This window comes from Diadema antillarum, unplaced genomic scaffold (genome assembly GCF_040938485.1).
Source record: "Diadema antillarum isolate AM-2024a unplaced genomic scaffold, OU_Dant_1.0 scf00000207, whole genome shotgun sequence".
Classification (NCBI taxonomy): Eukaryota; Metazoa; Echinodermata; class Echinoidea; order Diadematoida; family Diadematidae; genus Diadema; species Diadema antillarum.
This window is the reverse complement of record NW_027271096.1, coordinates 1352380-1369925: the sequence shown is the minus strand read 5'-3', so window position 1 is coordinate 1369925 and position 17546 is coordinate 1352380. Positions and strand designations below refer to the sequence as shown.

The 17546-nt window shown below is 38.8% G+C and overlaps 1 protein-coding gene across 1 annotated transcript in view; it reads left to right on the top strand.

Moving 5' to 3' along the window:
- Positions 1 to 17546, top strand: part of LOC139724112 (uncharacterized) — a 121606-nt gene that overhangs the window by 11840 nt on the left and 92220 nt on the right. The window contains exon 2 of the mRNA XM_071635314.1: positions 307 to 414. Coding sequence (XP_071491415.1) covers positions 307 to 414 — 108 coding nt within the window. The remainder of the gene's footprint in view (positions 1 to 306; positions 415 to 17546) is intronic.

Sequence of the window (17546 nt, the reverse complement as noted above, 5' to 3'; positions counted from 1 at the left end):
AATGCTGAAGCAATGCATTGGTCATAGAACATTCACATTATACGGTACATAACATACACAGTGCTTTTTGTTTCATCAGTTAATTTTTTGTGAATGCCCAAGGGACTTTGATTAGTAAAAAACAAAACAAAAAAGAAACAAATAAAAAACAACAACTGGTTATCTAATTTGTTAATTATAAGACTTTTGTGTGTTCTGTGGTGGTGAATAATATACGTGTGCATGCATTTCTTGTGGAATTGTTATAGGAACCTGCTTTTACCAATGATGGGGTTTCCTCTTGTCTACACGCTTTTCAATATACAGAAGCAAGGCAAGGGATTGATGGAATTCTCCAAGTCTGATCTGATGCGATTTCTTGGACTCCTAGAGGCGGAGCTCCAGGCAAGAGATCTGGTCATCAACAGCCTCAAGGTAAGCTAACATCTTTGTGCAAGCAACTATCCACTCATGTTAGGTATCTATCTCTCCCAGCAAGAAATGCAGTGTGTGGGACTGGGCAGGGCTGGCATGCTATCTATTCTAGTGAATCTGGTACAAGAGTCCATTCTATCCTTGCCCACAAACGCTCTGATGTGAAGTTGGCACAATATTGCTAAAGTTTTGTATTGAATTACTGAGGTAGTGAGTTAAAGGCCTTTTAATTCTCTGTAATTTCATGTTGTTGTTGTTGTTGTGGGGAATCGTGTATGTTTGTTATTGGGAATCAGGTGGTCCTACCATACATGGTCATGAATAACTCTAATATATTGCATCACAATCCAGAGAGAAGTGCAGAGTGTATGAATGGTGCTGTTAAGTAACTTGTTAAGCGTGCAGAATATATCCCACACTTAGCAGAATTTTGTTTGTGATGACTATCGCAAGATGATGAAGGATAAATGAAAACAACCTACGAAAAACATCCGAGAGCAAAGTTTGCAGATGGGTGCCTTTGAAATACGTCTTTGATATTTCTGGCCTCGCAGCTATTCATACATGCTGTCATGGGACAGCAAGGCCCAAGCAAGCGTAACAGCATTCTGAAGGATTCACGACCCCGGAGGATTAATGCCAAGTGTCAATTGCAATAAGAACCCAGCAGCTGTGTTTGGGAAACCCGAAACTCTTTTCCTCCGCAGTTGTGTCGTTGGCACCTTGATCGCAAAACAAATACAAGTATGCCATTCCCCGCTTGCCCCGTGTAGACCGCGCCATGTGTCCAGCATGTTCCCGTAGAAATGTGCTGTGCTAATTACGCAGGTGATTGTTTACGGGTAATCATCGTGCATGTGCGGCTGCTTTGCTGGACTTGATGTGGGTGCGAAACTGAAGGTGCTAGAGCAGATTATGGTGGCTTCCTGATCAACAACCAATTAGGCAACCTTTCCATGGAGTCATATAAAAATGGTTTTGCTGCAGGCTACTACAAGTGAAAAGTTCCAAGATATTTCTAGTAGACGGATGCTAAGACAGTCGGCTAAGACCTACTTTTCATGCCATCACCGATAGACCTTCTCTGTTTTATTTTTCCATTCCTTTGCCAGGGCTTAACACTCCTAACTTTTTCCTCTAGTGGCCCATTCAAGCCACTCGAGTCTTGAAATCTGAAATTTTGGTGGTCTATTAAAGATATGTGGTGGCCCGAAACAAAAAAGGAAAAAAGATATAATGATCCATTTTGAATCTTGGCTTGACATCAATTATGGTGGCCCTGGGCCACCACTAATGTTGAGCCATACCTTTGCAGTGTTAAAAGTAGTAGCAACAATAGAGACCCCGCCCCCAGAACACCTTCAGGATTCAAAACTGGCCAAATTGATGAGGTCCTGTTTCTTCAAACATGTTCATGTACAGGCCCAATTGATAAAAATTGTGAGCAGCTGTAAACTGGCTAGAGAGGAAGCGGTACAAATTTACATTTGACAAAACGTGGTATTAAGCCCATGGAAAGGGCGTAGAGATATTCTTGTCCATGTGGCCTTGGACCTTCAGGAATTTCATTTTGACTAGAGGGAAAGATGAAATTGATTCCACAATCCTTGGAAATGGAAGCAAAGCCCTGTAAAGTGACCCCTTTTGACTGATGTGGTTAATAGCTAATATGTTAAGCAGTGCCCACTTGCATGGCCTCACCACTTAGCTGAAGTCTCAATTGCAGGCGTGATTTACCCTTACGAAGCTTGATCTCCTCTTTATCATCTCAGTTCATATCCATTTTTGAAGTTAAAAAAAATCAAAACTTTTTTTCTTGAGAGCTTGTCTCCCTTTCCTGATTAACACCATTTTACGATTAATCATTCAATTAGAACTCCCCTAAATATTTTAATACTCTTGTAGGGGTATATTTTGGCCAATTTGCTTTTCTGAATGATTTTCAAATCGTTTTGTCAATGACATACGCAGTGCAATCATACTCAGCTGGAGAATATTTGTTATTTGTACATTTTTAGAATGCCAAATCATGAAACACCTTCGTTCTTTGCTGTACTCCTTATCTGGATACTCTAATTTCAACAGTGCTGTACACAGCAGGGTACTTTGCCCAAATCTGTATGTCACTCTCATCAAGTACTCACTGCTAAAATATTTTTTTAATTTTTTTTAAATATATTACTTACAATCTAATAATCATTCGAATAACATTGTAACCATACTTGTTGTAGTTGTATAGTACCTTGCTGTAGTGATAAAAAATAAATACCTGTAGGCTTTCTGAATGGTCGAAAATCATGTATAAATGTGTTTAAAACTACTTAGAAAGTTATAAATCTAAATTAGATTTTGATTTTTTAAATACATTTTGAAGCAGAAAGGGATGTTTCAATTATCATGTTTAGCACATAATATCTTTGATAGTCCAGTGCTTTTTTTTTTTTTTGCTAATCAACTTTCATTTGTTTCTGTTTGTGTGCTTGTTGTCTTTATGGCTTTACATCTAAAAGAAATATTAGCTAACCTTAAATAATATTCACATGGACAAGCTATGTTCTTTTCACTTGATACGTATACACAGTGCATGCATGCATTTAAGATACATACACATATTTTAGCATGCATTTGTATTAAAAATTCTGCAAGTTTTGCTGCAAAGCCCATCATAGAATTCATGGCATGTTATTTTAGTGAATATCAGTTTTGTGTTTCTGTTTGTGCAGACACATTTTGCAGCATCTCGTATGCTTGTAACTCGAAATCAGATTATGAAAGTGTGATCACTCATGAGATTACTTTGCTGTGTGAAAGCGTCCAAGTGCCAAGTATGACACGGTGTGAAAGTCGTGTTGTGCGAAAGGAGCCACTGTAGTCTGTGGAGAGTAATTACTTCCATGTCATTCACCTGCCTTATGGATCCCCCCTGTCCCCCTCACGCTCTGTAATCATGCCAAATGCTATTGAATAGATCTAATTAGCAAGAAACGTGCGCTTGGCTGGCTAATTAGTGGACCAGCTAATTATGCCGCGTGAATGGCTCCTGTGTTTGCCTTCTACGATATTGGGCAAATATGAGTTACGTTGTCGTGCTTTTCAGGTTTTTTTTTTTAAATATTTTTTTTTTTCTTGACCAGGATGTCTGCTAGTGCATTTACAAATTTGTGGACTGGGGAGAAATAAATGACGGAGATTAATTCATGGATTGAGTGCCGAGTTCGATGGGTTTATTTAGGAATACAAATTAAGCCGAATCTTGTAGAGGGTTGGAGCTTTAACATGGTATGCATAATGCAGTGTTTACATTAGCAGAGCCATGATCTGATTGAGTGCTAATTAGAAAATAGTCTGTACCATGTTATTTCATCGTAATAGCTTACATTTCATGATATGGATAAGAATATGGAAACTTATTGGAAGAATAAGGAAAAAAAAACACAAAGTGCATTGAAGCCAACAAAAAGGGTAGCCTATATCTACCAAGTGCTCGTGTATTACAATAAGAAAGTCTTCAGAGGTTTGTTTGTAATGAAGATATGTTTCAAAACTTGTCTACCAGAAAATTAAATTGAATCATGAAATTGAATTTAATTGAATTAAGCTATGATTTTTTTCTTTTCACGTAGCTTCTATGAAAGCATGGAATGCTTGTGAGAGAGCAACCACTAGACAGACAACTTTTTAAGTCTTTTCTGAAAGACTATTTATGATTATACATCATTTTCTTTTGCCTCTATATCGATGGCACTTATGGAAGAAACAATGAATTTTGTGAATGTTGTGACATGTCTAGTTTGAGTAAATGTCAGGAGGAAATTAGAGCTCTCTGCTGTAAAAGTTTGCCCGCGCAGATAACAAATTTGAGCAGATCCGTGATGCGCAGGAGGCAAAAACCGAGGCAGCTGGCTACTCATTCAGCGACACAGCTGTTTCGGAGATTCAGGGGTCGCGACGCTGCGCCAACAACTCTGCTGCATCTCCCCCGAAAGCGTGGACTCGACAGCTGACGAGGATGGCAGTTAAAGGAAAAAGAACTCCCGAGACCTTGCGCTCTAGAAAAAAAAAAAGTGACAGTAACGCCCGAAGAAGGAAATTGAGCGACGAGAGATATATCCGTCAGTGAAATTGAATAGAGACCTTTAAATCACACCCAATGAAGAGTCCTCATTGGTCTTTAATAATGAGTCTCACTAGTCCTCCTTCTGAGTCTACCTCCCAACTAAAAAATTGAATAAAATTTCACCTAATTTAATACGTTGCCATAGCGAGGACTTTTCATGGTACCTCTTGATATAGGTGCAGATTTCAGTGCCGTTACCAATGGGTTTAATATTGTTTAGTTAATAGTAATTGCTTTCTCAGTGCAAGATACATTGTACACAAAAGTTATACATTGAAATTGATCAGATAGATGTCTCATACCATCAGCTATCATGGGGAAACACCAGGAAGTGTTTCTGTTGATCCTATGTTGAGGTGTATGTTTGTTCATGTCTTTTGTGTGGCTGGCATGTCATGATGCGAGGGAATCGTGTGAGTCATGTATGATAATCTGACTTTACTTGCCAGCGAGGGCAGTATCTTTGAATCTCTGATTCACAGTTCAAGGGTGTGAGCAAAAATTGAGTTCAAAAAAAGTATCTTTGAACATTTGGAAAACCTGTAAACTCTGCATGTAGTTGTATGTAACCAGAAATGCATCTGGCCTACTAGTATATCTGGAAAAAAAAAATTATAAGCATGTATGTGTGTGTGTTGGCACATATGTGTGTGTGTGTGTGTGTGTGTGTGTGAACATTCAGAAACCCTGCCAGGGAAATCTCAGAAAGTCAATGTAAACAAATACAAGACCATTTTGAATTCATTTTGCACAACTGCAATGTATGTAGATAAACTGCTTTTGGCAGTTGGACTGTGTATGATAATCTATAAACTATCCTTTTAGAATGAACTGTGTGAGTCTCAAAAGCTCACTTGTGTCCTGATCCTAATCTTTAGTGTTATTGTCCTACAAAACCATTGAGCTAACATTTTCAAACGTTATGCATCTATATCTTTTGTTATTGAGGTTATTATTTCTGGCAACCTGAAAGCTTCCTCTAGGCTCACATGACAGAGCAAGATAAACAACTATATGTGCAAAGTGGATTCCAGATATTGAAATATGCAAAAAGAACAGGTGAAACAGATATTTAGCCAACAGGTCCTCGTGGAAATACATGTATCTATCCATAAATCTATAAGTATAATACACACCTGGAGGAACAGTCTTGTTTACTCTAAAACGAGGAATGTTTGCGTGCATTTTAATTTTGCAAATTTTGCGAGAGCCAAGATTCGTGAAATTAAAATACATGTGAAATTTCTTGTCTACACTATACGCATTGAATGCCTGTGGCAACCCGCGTAAATTTCATGCCGCGAAGAAGGCCGTCAGCTCCAATTCGTGAAAATATTGTGTTTTACAGTAAACTGTACCACATTCATTGTGTTTTCAAGGAAATACCTTAAAATATCAGGAGACACGTTTTGGCATGTAAACAGTCAACCAAGAATAGCACTTAGATCTGGCAGTATAACAATCATCATGTGCATGTGTACACTGTAAAGTGCATACATCCCCTATTCACGAACATACAGCACGTTTATTGAATATGGTCCTTGTGCAATATTTGCGACAAGGGAAAACTTAAATTAGTCAAAGGATGATCTTTAATATGTGTCTTGTTCTTCAGCAATGATTTATTGAGCACAATGTCTAGCCTCATGAAATGTATTAAGTATATTTAATTACTTAATCATTTATTCCTATATTGCTGTAATTAAAATCAAATAATGGTGTAAACAAATTTATATGGTGTTAAAGGGAACCATCTGAAGATCTAGGATAACTCTGAAATGCACTGAAGGACAAAGTTACAAATTAACGTAATGAATACAATCCCTCTTGTCCCGCATGAAGGGAAATTCAGGCCACGATTGCCAATTTTAAGGAGTTCCTGTTTTGAACAGGGTCAGCAGTTGGCCATGAGTGCAATTTCTTCTCGCTGGGAACTTTTAATTAGCACACATGATACTTTTGATGTGATCTAGCACAATAGTTTCTTCTAATATGAGTGAATCTTGATGCACTGAGTCTTTCGTCACTAGCACGTTATAATTTAGAATTAATCACACGACTTTGCTTTTGCTGTAAACTGCTTTATATGTATCCTTGGACAAATAACATTACGCATGTTGTTTAGGTTTCAGAGACATAGGGTGGGACGGAAAGATAACTTCATTATTCATCAGGGGAAGGAAAGAAGCTTGTAACTAAATCTGTGATCACTTCTGGTGTGTTCTCGGAAGGTCATGTGTTGTGGAGTGCTGATAGCCAATCACAGGCAGGTTGTTGCCCCCTTGTTGTGATGAAATCAGAGGATGTGGTAGAGAATTAGGTCTTCTCTTATCCAAGTTACAACCTTGTGGATTAAAAAACAGAACAAGACATGGAAACTTTGGAGACAAGTAGACAATTTCTGAGAAAAAGAACTGCTTTCATAACCACATTCTTGAACAACTAGGCCTTTCCCCGAAATGCTCAGTGCTGGTGGCTTTCCAAATTAACAAAACTTGTTGTAGGTCAAGTGGTGCAGGTGTTGTTACATGAGACGAATGGAAAGAGATGGACAAGGAAAACTGATGAAAAACATGCAAGAGGAAGATTTTTCTACGATATGTTGTTTTACTTGGGAGAGGTGATAGTGCTTCATAGAAGCCACTAGCTATCGTTTATGTCGTGTTCTCTTTTCAGGAGGCCCATTCACACACAAGTTATTGGTTGCGAAGTAAAAATTTATTTTGTGTGCCACCATAATCATGTGGCAAAGAAAGAAAAAAAAAAAAGAAAAGGAGCTTTCAGCTGCAAGTGAAGCACTTTAAATCTCTAAATCTCTCAACTACTCACAGGGTTCTGGTTTTTTAAATTTATTACATGTATGATTAAAAATGTACTGTAGATTTGAAAACCGTTAAATTTCTGGTGTGTGTGAACAGGCTAGGGTACAGTACAACCTTGAGCATGGAAGGTGACCTCCTCAGAATTTTCCACAGGTGCATCGAATCATTTGTATGCACCTGCTAGTTTGATTTACCCTGTTGAGATATGAAGCCATTTCCTAAGCTGTTCCTGTGTGATAAAGCAAAGATTGACAGCATTCTTGAAATGGAGGACTGGGATTAATTCTTGTATGATGTTAAGAGCAGCCAAGAAATTTGATATTTAGTAAAAAGATACTCAGCTTTCTTTGTCCATTGAAGTTACCATTAGATGGAAGCTGTTTCTGATGAAAGTCATTAACTACTAAGAATTGTGGAAATTTGATCACACATGTAACTCAGACAATGAATTAAGGTCAGACTTGTTGAATATATTACTCTGCTAAATGAATACTTACTCAAAGAATGAGCAGACACATAACAATTCTTCAGTTTGCTGCTATCAGTACAATTAGTTATCAGAATGCTGACATTAATTTCCATTATTACATTGTCATGATTTTAACCATTATTTTTGATATTGTCGTTATTATTTCAATCTTTGATACCATCACCATTCAGATTGTGTCTAGTTTCCCATTTTCATCTATGTTGGGATCATGAATGTTGTACGAATGTACTTGATACTTTCTTGGTCATTACTTGCACTTTTTAATTCATGGCCCATCCAAGTAAAGCAAGCAGATGGATCTATAGAAGGATTCGTGTGACAGGCAGTCATGTAGCAGTTACGGCATGCATCCCAAGATTGATAATCACACCTTTAACCCTGAACTTTTCAAGGTGCTGTCACAGGCATAACACCTGCTGGGTTGGGGGAGGTACAGAGAAGTTAAAGGAAGGAGAAGAAAAAACATAAAGAAAGTGTAAATGCCAGCGATATGTTTCATGAGTTAAAATTCCTCGCCAGGAAATTGTTGAAGGAGTTCCCATCACCACCCAAGGGCCTGTGAGTTAGATAGAGCTGCCCGGGCTAAGCATCGATAATTGAGACATGCAAGGGGACTGGTAACATGGATCTTGTAAACCACTGTAATTAGATTGGGGGTACAATATCCTTTTTCCCCCCGCACTCTGTTTGAAATATTGTTATGAAGAAGCCATTACAGAAAAAATGATGAGAAATTTTGAAAGAAAGTAGTGGCACATGAACAAGCTTGCAGTGAACGCTAATGAAATTCAACAAATTAGATTGTTGTGCAACACTGGTGAAATCCCAATTCAGTGTCCCACGGATACGTCTTAAAGGACAAGTTCACCTTCATAAACATAAGGATTGAGAAAATGCAACAATATTAGTAGAACACATCAGTGAAAGTTTGAGGAAAATTGGACAATCGATGCAAAAGTTATGAATTTTTAAAATTTTTGCGTTGGAACCGCTGGATGAGGAGACTACTACAGCTTGTGAGTCATATGCGTACAACAGGATAAAGAAAATGTAAAGAAAATTCAACATATTTTCACTTTTTTCGCATAATAAAAGAGCACTTGACTTGTCTCTTTCTAAAAGCAGGGGGAATAATATTACCCCTAACATATGTCGGTAACGAGTCAAGGGAATATGTACTTTTTTCAAAAGATGGAATTTTGTGAAATTCTCTTTATATTTTCCTTATATTGTTGTACGCATGTGACATCTAAGTTATTCATACACCGCAGTAGTCTTCTCATCCAGCGGTTACTACACAAAAACTTCAAAAATTCATAACTTTTGAACGGGTTGTCCGATTTTCCTCAAACTTTCAATGACGTGTTCTCCTAATATTGCTACATTCTCTCAATCCTTATGTTTATGAGGGTGAACTTGTCCTTTAATAACCTCTATAAGTGGTCATGTGAATGATGTTGCTGGCAATGTACGTTTTTTTGCATTGTGATTGAGATGTCAAATTACCATCATAATTTTATTGCAAAATTGGTAGGAAACAGACAATTTGCAATAGAGAGAAATTCAACGTACACACGGCAAAAGTTGCAGCGTTGTACATAAAACAAAGGGAGATACAAGAGAATGGTGAAAAACGTTTAAGCATTTGGGCCAGGGCTCACAAGAGGAAGTATATTGCCCTCTGCACTCTGCTCAATGTGATTTGTATTACGTGTTGAACATTGTGATCTGACACGTCTTTGGGGATGGATGAAGTCAGCATTTTTATTCAAATTGAAGAACACTAGTATAGGCCTACAACATTGGTAATGTTGCTTTGAAAGTAAAGTACGAAATCACTATTCAAATCCAACACAATGGGTTTCACTTGCCCATGGTACTTAGATGTGATGGTGGGAATATGTTCATTGTCATTTGACTGTGTATTAGATATATTGCTTTTTAGACTTTAACAAATAATCCAACAAAATAATTAGCCAGATATGATGTCCCCATTCTGTAGTTGGTTATATAGACATAATTTGTGATTACTTTTTTTTTTCATATTCAAATACATATATGGATATTTTTATTTATATGTAACAGGGCCGGATGCAACAGGGGTGGGGGAGGGGGGATGGGGAGGGGATTCCACATAATTTTATATGAACAATTAGATTCTTAGTCAGAATCAAGCGTGATTAATCATATTGTCTTTGGTTCATATGCATCTGAGATCATATACAAAACATAACAGCATTAGGCCTGTTTTGAGCATGTATCGGGATGATGTTTCTTGAGTCTAGATCTGTCATGATTACTTGTCTTGGCCTGAAACATTTGTTCTGAATGTATATACAGTTGCATAATATATTCCAGTGCTCTCTAATGTGAAGATCATAGCCTGTTTGTCAGGTCATGCAAAAGGTCACTCTACAATACCACAAGAAGTCCATGAAGACGGGATGTGGCTGCAGTGAAAGGACAAAAATCAATAGCCCCTCCATTCTCTTAATACATCGTTAGTGGAGCTGATCAAACGGAACGGCCGCCGCACAGTAGCATCTCTGGAGAAACAAACAAGCGGCGGGTGAGGCTACCGCGTGTCAATTATTGATATGTGATGACTACTGTGCGCTCCCTACCCGCGCTTAATGTTATTTTCAGGTACACACATGTTCGTTGGTGGGCAGGGCAATTGTTGGGTATGTGTTATAAAGGCCACGCAGGTCAGGCATCTCTGGTATGTGCCTTTACATCATGTAGGTTACAGACCTCTTGACACCCAGTGTAGACCTTTCCTTTCATCTCTGTACTTGACTGAAATTATTTAGTCATTGATTTTATTGATCAATCTTCAGGTACTCATGAATATAATAATTCAAATTAGTTTTTTATAGCCAGTAATGGGCAATGATGCGTTTTCCACAGCCAAACTTACATACACATGTACCTACTTCTCTTGGAAACTAGTATGGATGATATTTTTTAAAATAATATATTTAGCAAAATATGATTTCAAGAGAAAGTTGCATAGGTTTGGCAGAAATGGAGCACTTGACAAATCACATTCATATTCCTGAGTTTTTGTCATCACAGAATTTACAATTTTATAAAATCGTAGACTTTGATCCAATGAAAGAAATATAGTTCTGTATTACTAGATTTTTTTGTTTTGTTTTGTTTTTGGCTATTGTAAAATGCAGTTGAAGAAGAAAACACCAAGCTGAAGTCTGACGGCTCAGGCTACAACAGAGCAAAGAACAGGGATAGAGAAAGAAAGATATAGAGAAGAAAGAGAGAGAAAGATTAATACTGGCATTGGTAATGAGTAACCTGCAAGGGTTTGGTTTTCAAAGCAGATTCCACAATGATGAATTTTTTTGAAGAAGATTAGTTGTACAATGATGTACAAGCATCTTCCTGAAATCAAATCAAGTTTAAAATATAGTGCACGCATCACAAAGTCCTCATTGCCCTGAAAGGGGAAAGCTTAATACTGATTCTACTGATTCTCTTTGTGTAAACCTTGATTTGCACATGACCCAGAAACTCTTATTAATCCGAACACATTCAGCTCAAAAGATGTTAAGTTTGTATATGATTGTGCCCAGGTGCAGCTTTCTCATTGCTATGTGAGGTGTGCACCATGCTGTTTCAACATTGTCAGTAATGCGGAAAGTCAATATTTTATGTGCGAGCAGAGTGCACAATGTAGTGCACGGGGTGTATCGGCAAACTTCACTAATCTTTATAGTCATTATGGGGATCATGGAGATACATCCACGAAGTTTGACTTCTGAGATATCTTATGATTTCTGAACATCAACTTATCATCTCATATTTTTGTCTTTTTTTTCCCAGTAGACTTATATATCAAAGTCTAGATGCTAACAAGTGATTGATTCCTATCCTGTTAATTTTCTGATATATTTTAAGTATTTTGGTCATTGAAAAGATCTCACAGCAACTTTCTAGCATAAATTTAGTTGCATGAGAAGTCTTCAACATGGCCATCTGCAAAGCAAGTTTTTGATTCTTTTACAGTAGGCCCTATTTTATTCTTTGTTCCCATTGTAAATATGTCCTGATGGGCCAAAGCCATAGCGGTGGTTCATTCTCTGCATCAGTTAAAGAAAGAAAGAAAAAATCTTTCTGTCTACATTGCCATTTCAAACATTTCTGTGAAGATTAAGAAAGAAATGATCGGTTGAATAGTTGGAAAAATGAACAAATTTTGCGATATAATTTCTAAAAGTAATGTGAGGGTATGTTGTGTAGCACATCTGCTACTTCTGAGGCTGTGATGAAATTAGAAATTGCTAAGACTTTGTTTGTTGAAAGCACTTCAATAGGCATTCCACACATTACTTGAAGCCCTGTTAATACAGCCAGGTGGCACAGTGTCCAAGGTTAATGGTTATAATAGTTACGTTCAGACGGGAGCCCTTAACCTCGAAGTTAGGAAACTTTGAGGTTAGAGCTTGTAGTTAGGGACCGTGAAGACGCACTCGTAGTTAGCAAACCTCGAGGTTTGCTCGATGTTTCGAGCCACGAGAAATCTTATGGTTAGCGCTCTAACCACGAGCCGCGGGGGGTCCCCACTCATAGTTAAGCACCGTGTGGACACAAAAAACAACGAACTCGAAGTTAAGAGTGACCTCGCCGTAAACTCCAGCCCCCACAATTTCCCTCTGCTTCCGGGTCAACCTCCCAAACGTACACCACAAATACGCTACACGTGAAAAACCTATGACGCAGGACACAACAACATCATCTTTTCTTCCCATGCACTTGATCTCTGAAACTGAACACGTCAAACTCGCTACTGCATTCTATATTCTTCTCCGACGCTAAAAAAAATGTTTTTGACGAGTATCTTCATAAAGGCATAAAGTCATCAGTGCAGTGCTATCTCTGCATACCATGACAGAGAAAAAGAGTACCTGTAAGCGAGTCCGACAGGGTTGGACTAAAGAATAAATAGACGCCTTGTTCACCAGTGTGGGCTGAAACTTCCGGTTTTGTGGTTTTAACATCGAGTGGGACCCACTCGTAGTTACGGGGGGGGGGGGGAAGTTAAGAGTGACCTCGCCGTAAACTCCAGCCCCCACAATTTCCCTCTGCTTCCGGGTCAACCTCCCAAACGTACACCACAAATACGCTACACGTGAAAAACCTATGACGCAGGACACAACAACATCATCTTTTCTTCCCATGCACTTGATCTCTGAAACTGAACACGTCAAACTCGCTACTGCATTCTATATTCTTCTCCGACGCTAAAAAAAATGTTTTTGACGAGTATCTTCATAAAGGCATAAAGTCATCAGTGCAGTGCTATCTCTGCATACCATGACAGAGAAAAAGAGTACCTGTAAGCGAGTCCGACAGGGTTGGACTAAAGAATAAATAGACGCCTTGTTCACCAGTGTGGGCTGAAACTTCCGGTTTTGTGGTTTTAACATCGAGTGGGACCCACTCGTAGTTACGGGGGGGGGGGGGGGGGGGGGGGGGGGGGCAGAAGCGTAACCTCGAGGTTTCGTAACCTCGAGGTTAAGATTCGTCGTGTGGACACACGTCGTAGTTAGGGGGCAAGAGCTAAACCTCGAGGTTTCCTAACCTCGAGGTTAGGGCCTGCCGTCTGAACGTAACTATTGACCAGCATGGTCACCTCCCTGGTAACACCCTGTTTCTTATCAGATATTATCATCTCTGCATAGTTAGTTCTGACATTGTGTTCAGCAGGTCTGTTGGCTAGGGGACCTTGCACTTAAGAGGACTTTCACACTCGAAAAGAATCCCTCTTTGTAAACACAGGGAGGTGGTCTCACCTCCCTGGCAAACACTAGTCTAAGCATGTTTCATGTTTCTTTTTTTTTTTGTTTTTTAGCTCACCTGAGCCGAAGGCTCAAGTGAGCTATTGTGATCGTTCTTCGTCCGTCGTCCGTAAACTTTTTACATTTTCATCTTCTTCTTGAAAACCCCATGACCGATTTTCACCAAACTTGGCAGGTAGCATCCCTAGAGGGTTAGGATTTCAATTTGTTAAAATGGGCACCATGCCCCACCCAGGGGGCAAAAATAAGGAATCTTTACAAATCTTCTTCTCTAGAACCAGAAGTGATAGAGCTAAGTTAATACTATGAATTACTACATTAATAATTGTAGCTCCAGGTTTGTTCATGCCAGATCCAGGGGTGTCCCCCTTGGGGGGGGGGGGGGGGTCCAAATAGGGTCCAAATTTCATCTTCTTCTTGAAATCTGCATGATGGATGTTTACAAAACTTGACAGATAGCATCCCTAGGGGGTTAGGATCTCAATTTGTTAAAATGGGCACCATGCTCCACCCAGGGGGCCCCAGGCCGAATTTGGACCCTAATTGTACATTTTCATCTTCTACTTGAGAATGCCTGTTCAAATTTTGGTAGAGCTGTGTGTAATTTAGATTAGTGACTGCATGAAAGGTGAACTTGCGATACTCAGGTGAGCGCTAGACCCGCAGGTCTCTTGTTTTTTTAAGTCTGAAGACTCTCAAATCATATTCAGCCAGTGTTGGTGTAGCTGATTGAGCTTGCTCTGTTCTGAGTGTACATTATACATGTAGGCCTGCAACTGTATGTGATTTGAAGAATTTGTACTTACACATACATATACCAGAATAGTTAGGGCATCAATAATCCTGTTCCAGTGTTTGAGACACAGGTCCTGTAAAACCCGGAACATTTGAGGCATGGAATTTTTGTGAATGAAGCAGACGGCCTCTTTTCGCTGCACAAAATTTTCCCGAATTGCCTCTGGCATTCAACGCATTGTGTAGACAAAATCTTTTGCGTGCAAAGAATTTTTGCCAATCTTGGCTCAAAAAATTCATGAAAATTGTATCCATGCAAAAATTTGTGGTTTTACAGTATATCATATCAGTATAATACTGTAATGTAATTCATTATTGGCAGTTTTTGAGGAATGTTACATGTATAATTTTATGTTTGAAAACTCTTTACTGTGCCACTGCCAAACACTGCAAAACTCATTACAGAATAGAAATGCGCCCCCTTACTCTTTTCACCATAATGTTTACTCTTGGCTGTGTTTCCTTTCAATAGTTGGGTTGTTCTCTAGGAGTTGTTCTGTGTAACATCTGACACAAACAGAATGTGGGTAGTAGTAATGGATAGACACAGGCAGTACTTTAATCGGGTGTACATGTGGTACCCAAATCAGCCAAAAGCAGTCACTGAGATAATTGAATTGGGGACAATATTGAACCCCAAATAATTCCTTTTCTCTTGATATTGACTAAATTTGTGAGTCAAGTTTAGTGTGAGATGTGAATTTCAAGAGCCTTATGTGTTAGCTTTCCAACAAGTCTACTTGTGTTCATTGAGAATGAATAAGGTCATCATCAACAGAGCATGTACCACTACCAGAGGTCAATGAAGGAGGAAGCAACTGCCTTCTATTCTCTGTGACAGAGAAGACAGGAATTTACCCTTGTGACCTTTTGCTGTGCTCTTCCAAGATGCTGCTGATACTGGTCATCGGGTAGGACATAATAGATCACAGGCTTTTTCAGTCAAAATTCTCATATGCTGGCAGGTGAAATTACAAATATGACATGATGATCAAAAAAGGAACACAGAGACAGAAACAAAAGCAAAATAACAATTGTTCTAAAGTTGATATATGACAGCTCTTATTGCACACATTTTGTATGTCATGTACATTTGTACATAATTTTACAGCAGTACATCTATATCCATTCATCCATCTCACTAATTCTATCAACAATGTATATCCATCTTCCTGTCTGCCTACCTACTATATCTATAGGGCCCTATATCTATCCATCCATCTGTCCATTCATCTATCTGTCTATCTATCTATCTATCTATCTATCTATCTATCTATCTATCTGTCTATCTATCTATCTATTAATCTATCCATTACCGTCTGTCTGCCTGTAGTTGTAGGGCCTACATCTTTTCCAAAATGAATATCAATACTTAAAGGACAAGTTCACCTTCATAAACATAAGGATTGAGAGAATGTAGCAATATTAGTAGAACACATCATTGAAAGTTTGAGGAAAATTGGACAATCCGTTCAAAAGTTATGAATTTTTGAAGTTTTTGTGCAGTAACCGCTGGATGAGAAGACTACTGCAGTGTGTGAATAACTTAGATGTCACATGCGTACAACAATATAAGGAAAATATAAAGAGAATTTCACAAAATTTCATCTTTTGCAAAAAGTACACATTCCCCCGACTCGTTACCGACAAATGTTATGGGTAATATTATTCCCCCTGCCTTTAGAAAGAGTCAAGTCAAGTGCTCTTTTATTATGCGAAAAAAGTGAAAATATGTTGAATTTTCTTTACATTTTCTTTATACTGTTATACGCATATGACTCACAAGCTGTAGTAGTCTCCTCATCCAGCGGTTCCAACTCGAAAATTTTAAAAATTCATAACTTTTGCATCGATTGTGCAATTTTCCTCAAACTTTCACTGATGTGTTCTACTAATATTGTTGCATTCTCTCAATCCTTATGTTTATGAAGGTGAACTTGTCCTTTAACATGTGTACATGTGCTGTTGTGTGTGAATTCATTGTTTCTTTCTAGACCAAACTTGCATTGTTTTCGATGATACCTGGGTGTCTGCCTCTGGTGATGGACAATGATGCAGATATGGTCACCAAGTAAAACAAGTAAAGGAATGTCTGGCTGCTTTCTTCCAGTCTTGGTCTGTTGAGTCTGGGTGACTCACACCGTGGCCCTGTATGACTAATGCCGTGTACATGGCCAGCATCTTGTCTCCGGCTGGAATAAATATTTTCTCTAATTTCACTTGCACAAGGGCTTTTCCATCAGAGAGTGATTCAGGGGATGGTACCGGCGGACCATTGTTCCTCCGATCAGTGGCGTGATGTGCATCTTTCTCATGCTTAATAGTTCATAATCCGACCGAATTGGTTTGATCGAGTGAATCACCTCGGAGCGCACATCGTACCATTGTCATTCTCGATCACATCTTTACCCATTGAGATGGTGACCATCCATAAGCGTTCGTGATTAAACTATAGGCGAGTGACTTGATGGCATAATTAACCATTTGCTGGGGTGGGGGGGGGGAGGGGGGATAGGGAGGAGGAGATGAAATTACACGATGAAAGAATCTATAAAGGACTATTTAGATACCCATCCCACGAGGCATGCAAGGGCAATTCAATCGTTCATAGATGATTTTTTGATAGTGAAGTGTACAATGCTTGCTGTGATTCGGACACGTTGGACAGAGCAACTCAAAGAATGAACAGGTATGCACCAGTCTGTCTGAGGTTAATGTGTCTTTTTTTGGGGGGGGGGGGATTGTAGACTCTTCTTTGTTTATATTATAATGGTCTGTTGGTATGTCAATATATACATTGTATGTACAAGAAGGTAATGATCTGGAGTGTAAACCATAAACTAAGTAAAGTATTAAAGGATATTATATGTGTACATTCTGACCTTTGTCTCCCTGTAACTTTGGTTTTTCTTTGAAGGGGGGGGGGGGTCAGTTTGGAGGAGGGGAGGGGAAGGGGGTAATGGAAGGGAGCAGGAAACACAGTCACTACCTGACACAATCGTCTAATTGAATTTTCCAGTTGACTGGACTGCCGATGACAGAAATCACGATATGATTTGAGGACTGGAATCATAGAAATTCTAGAATGT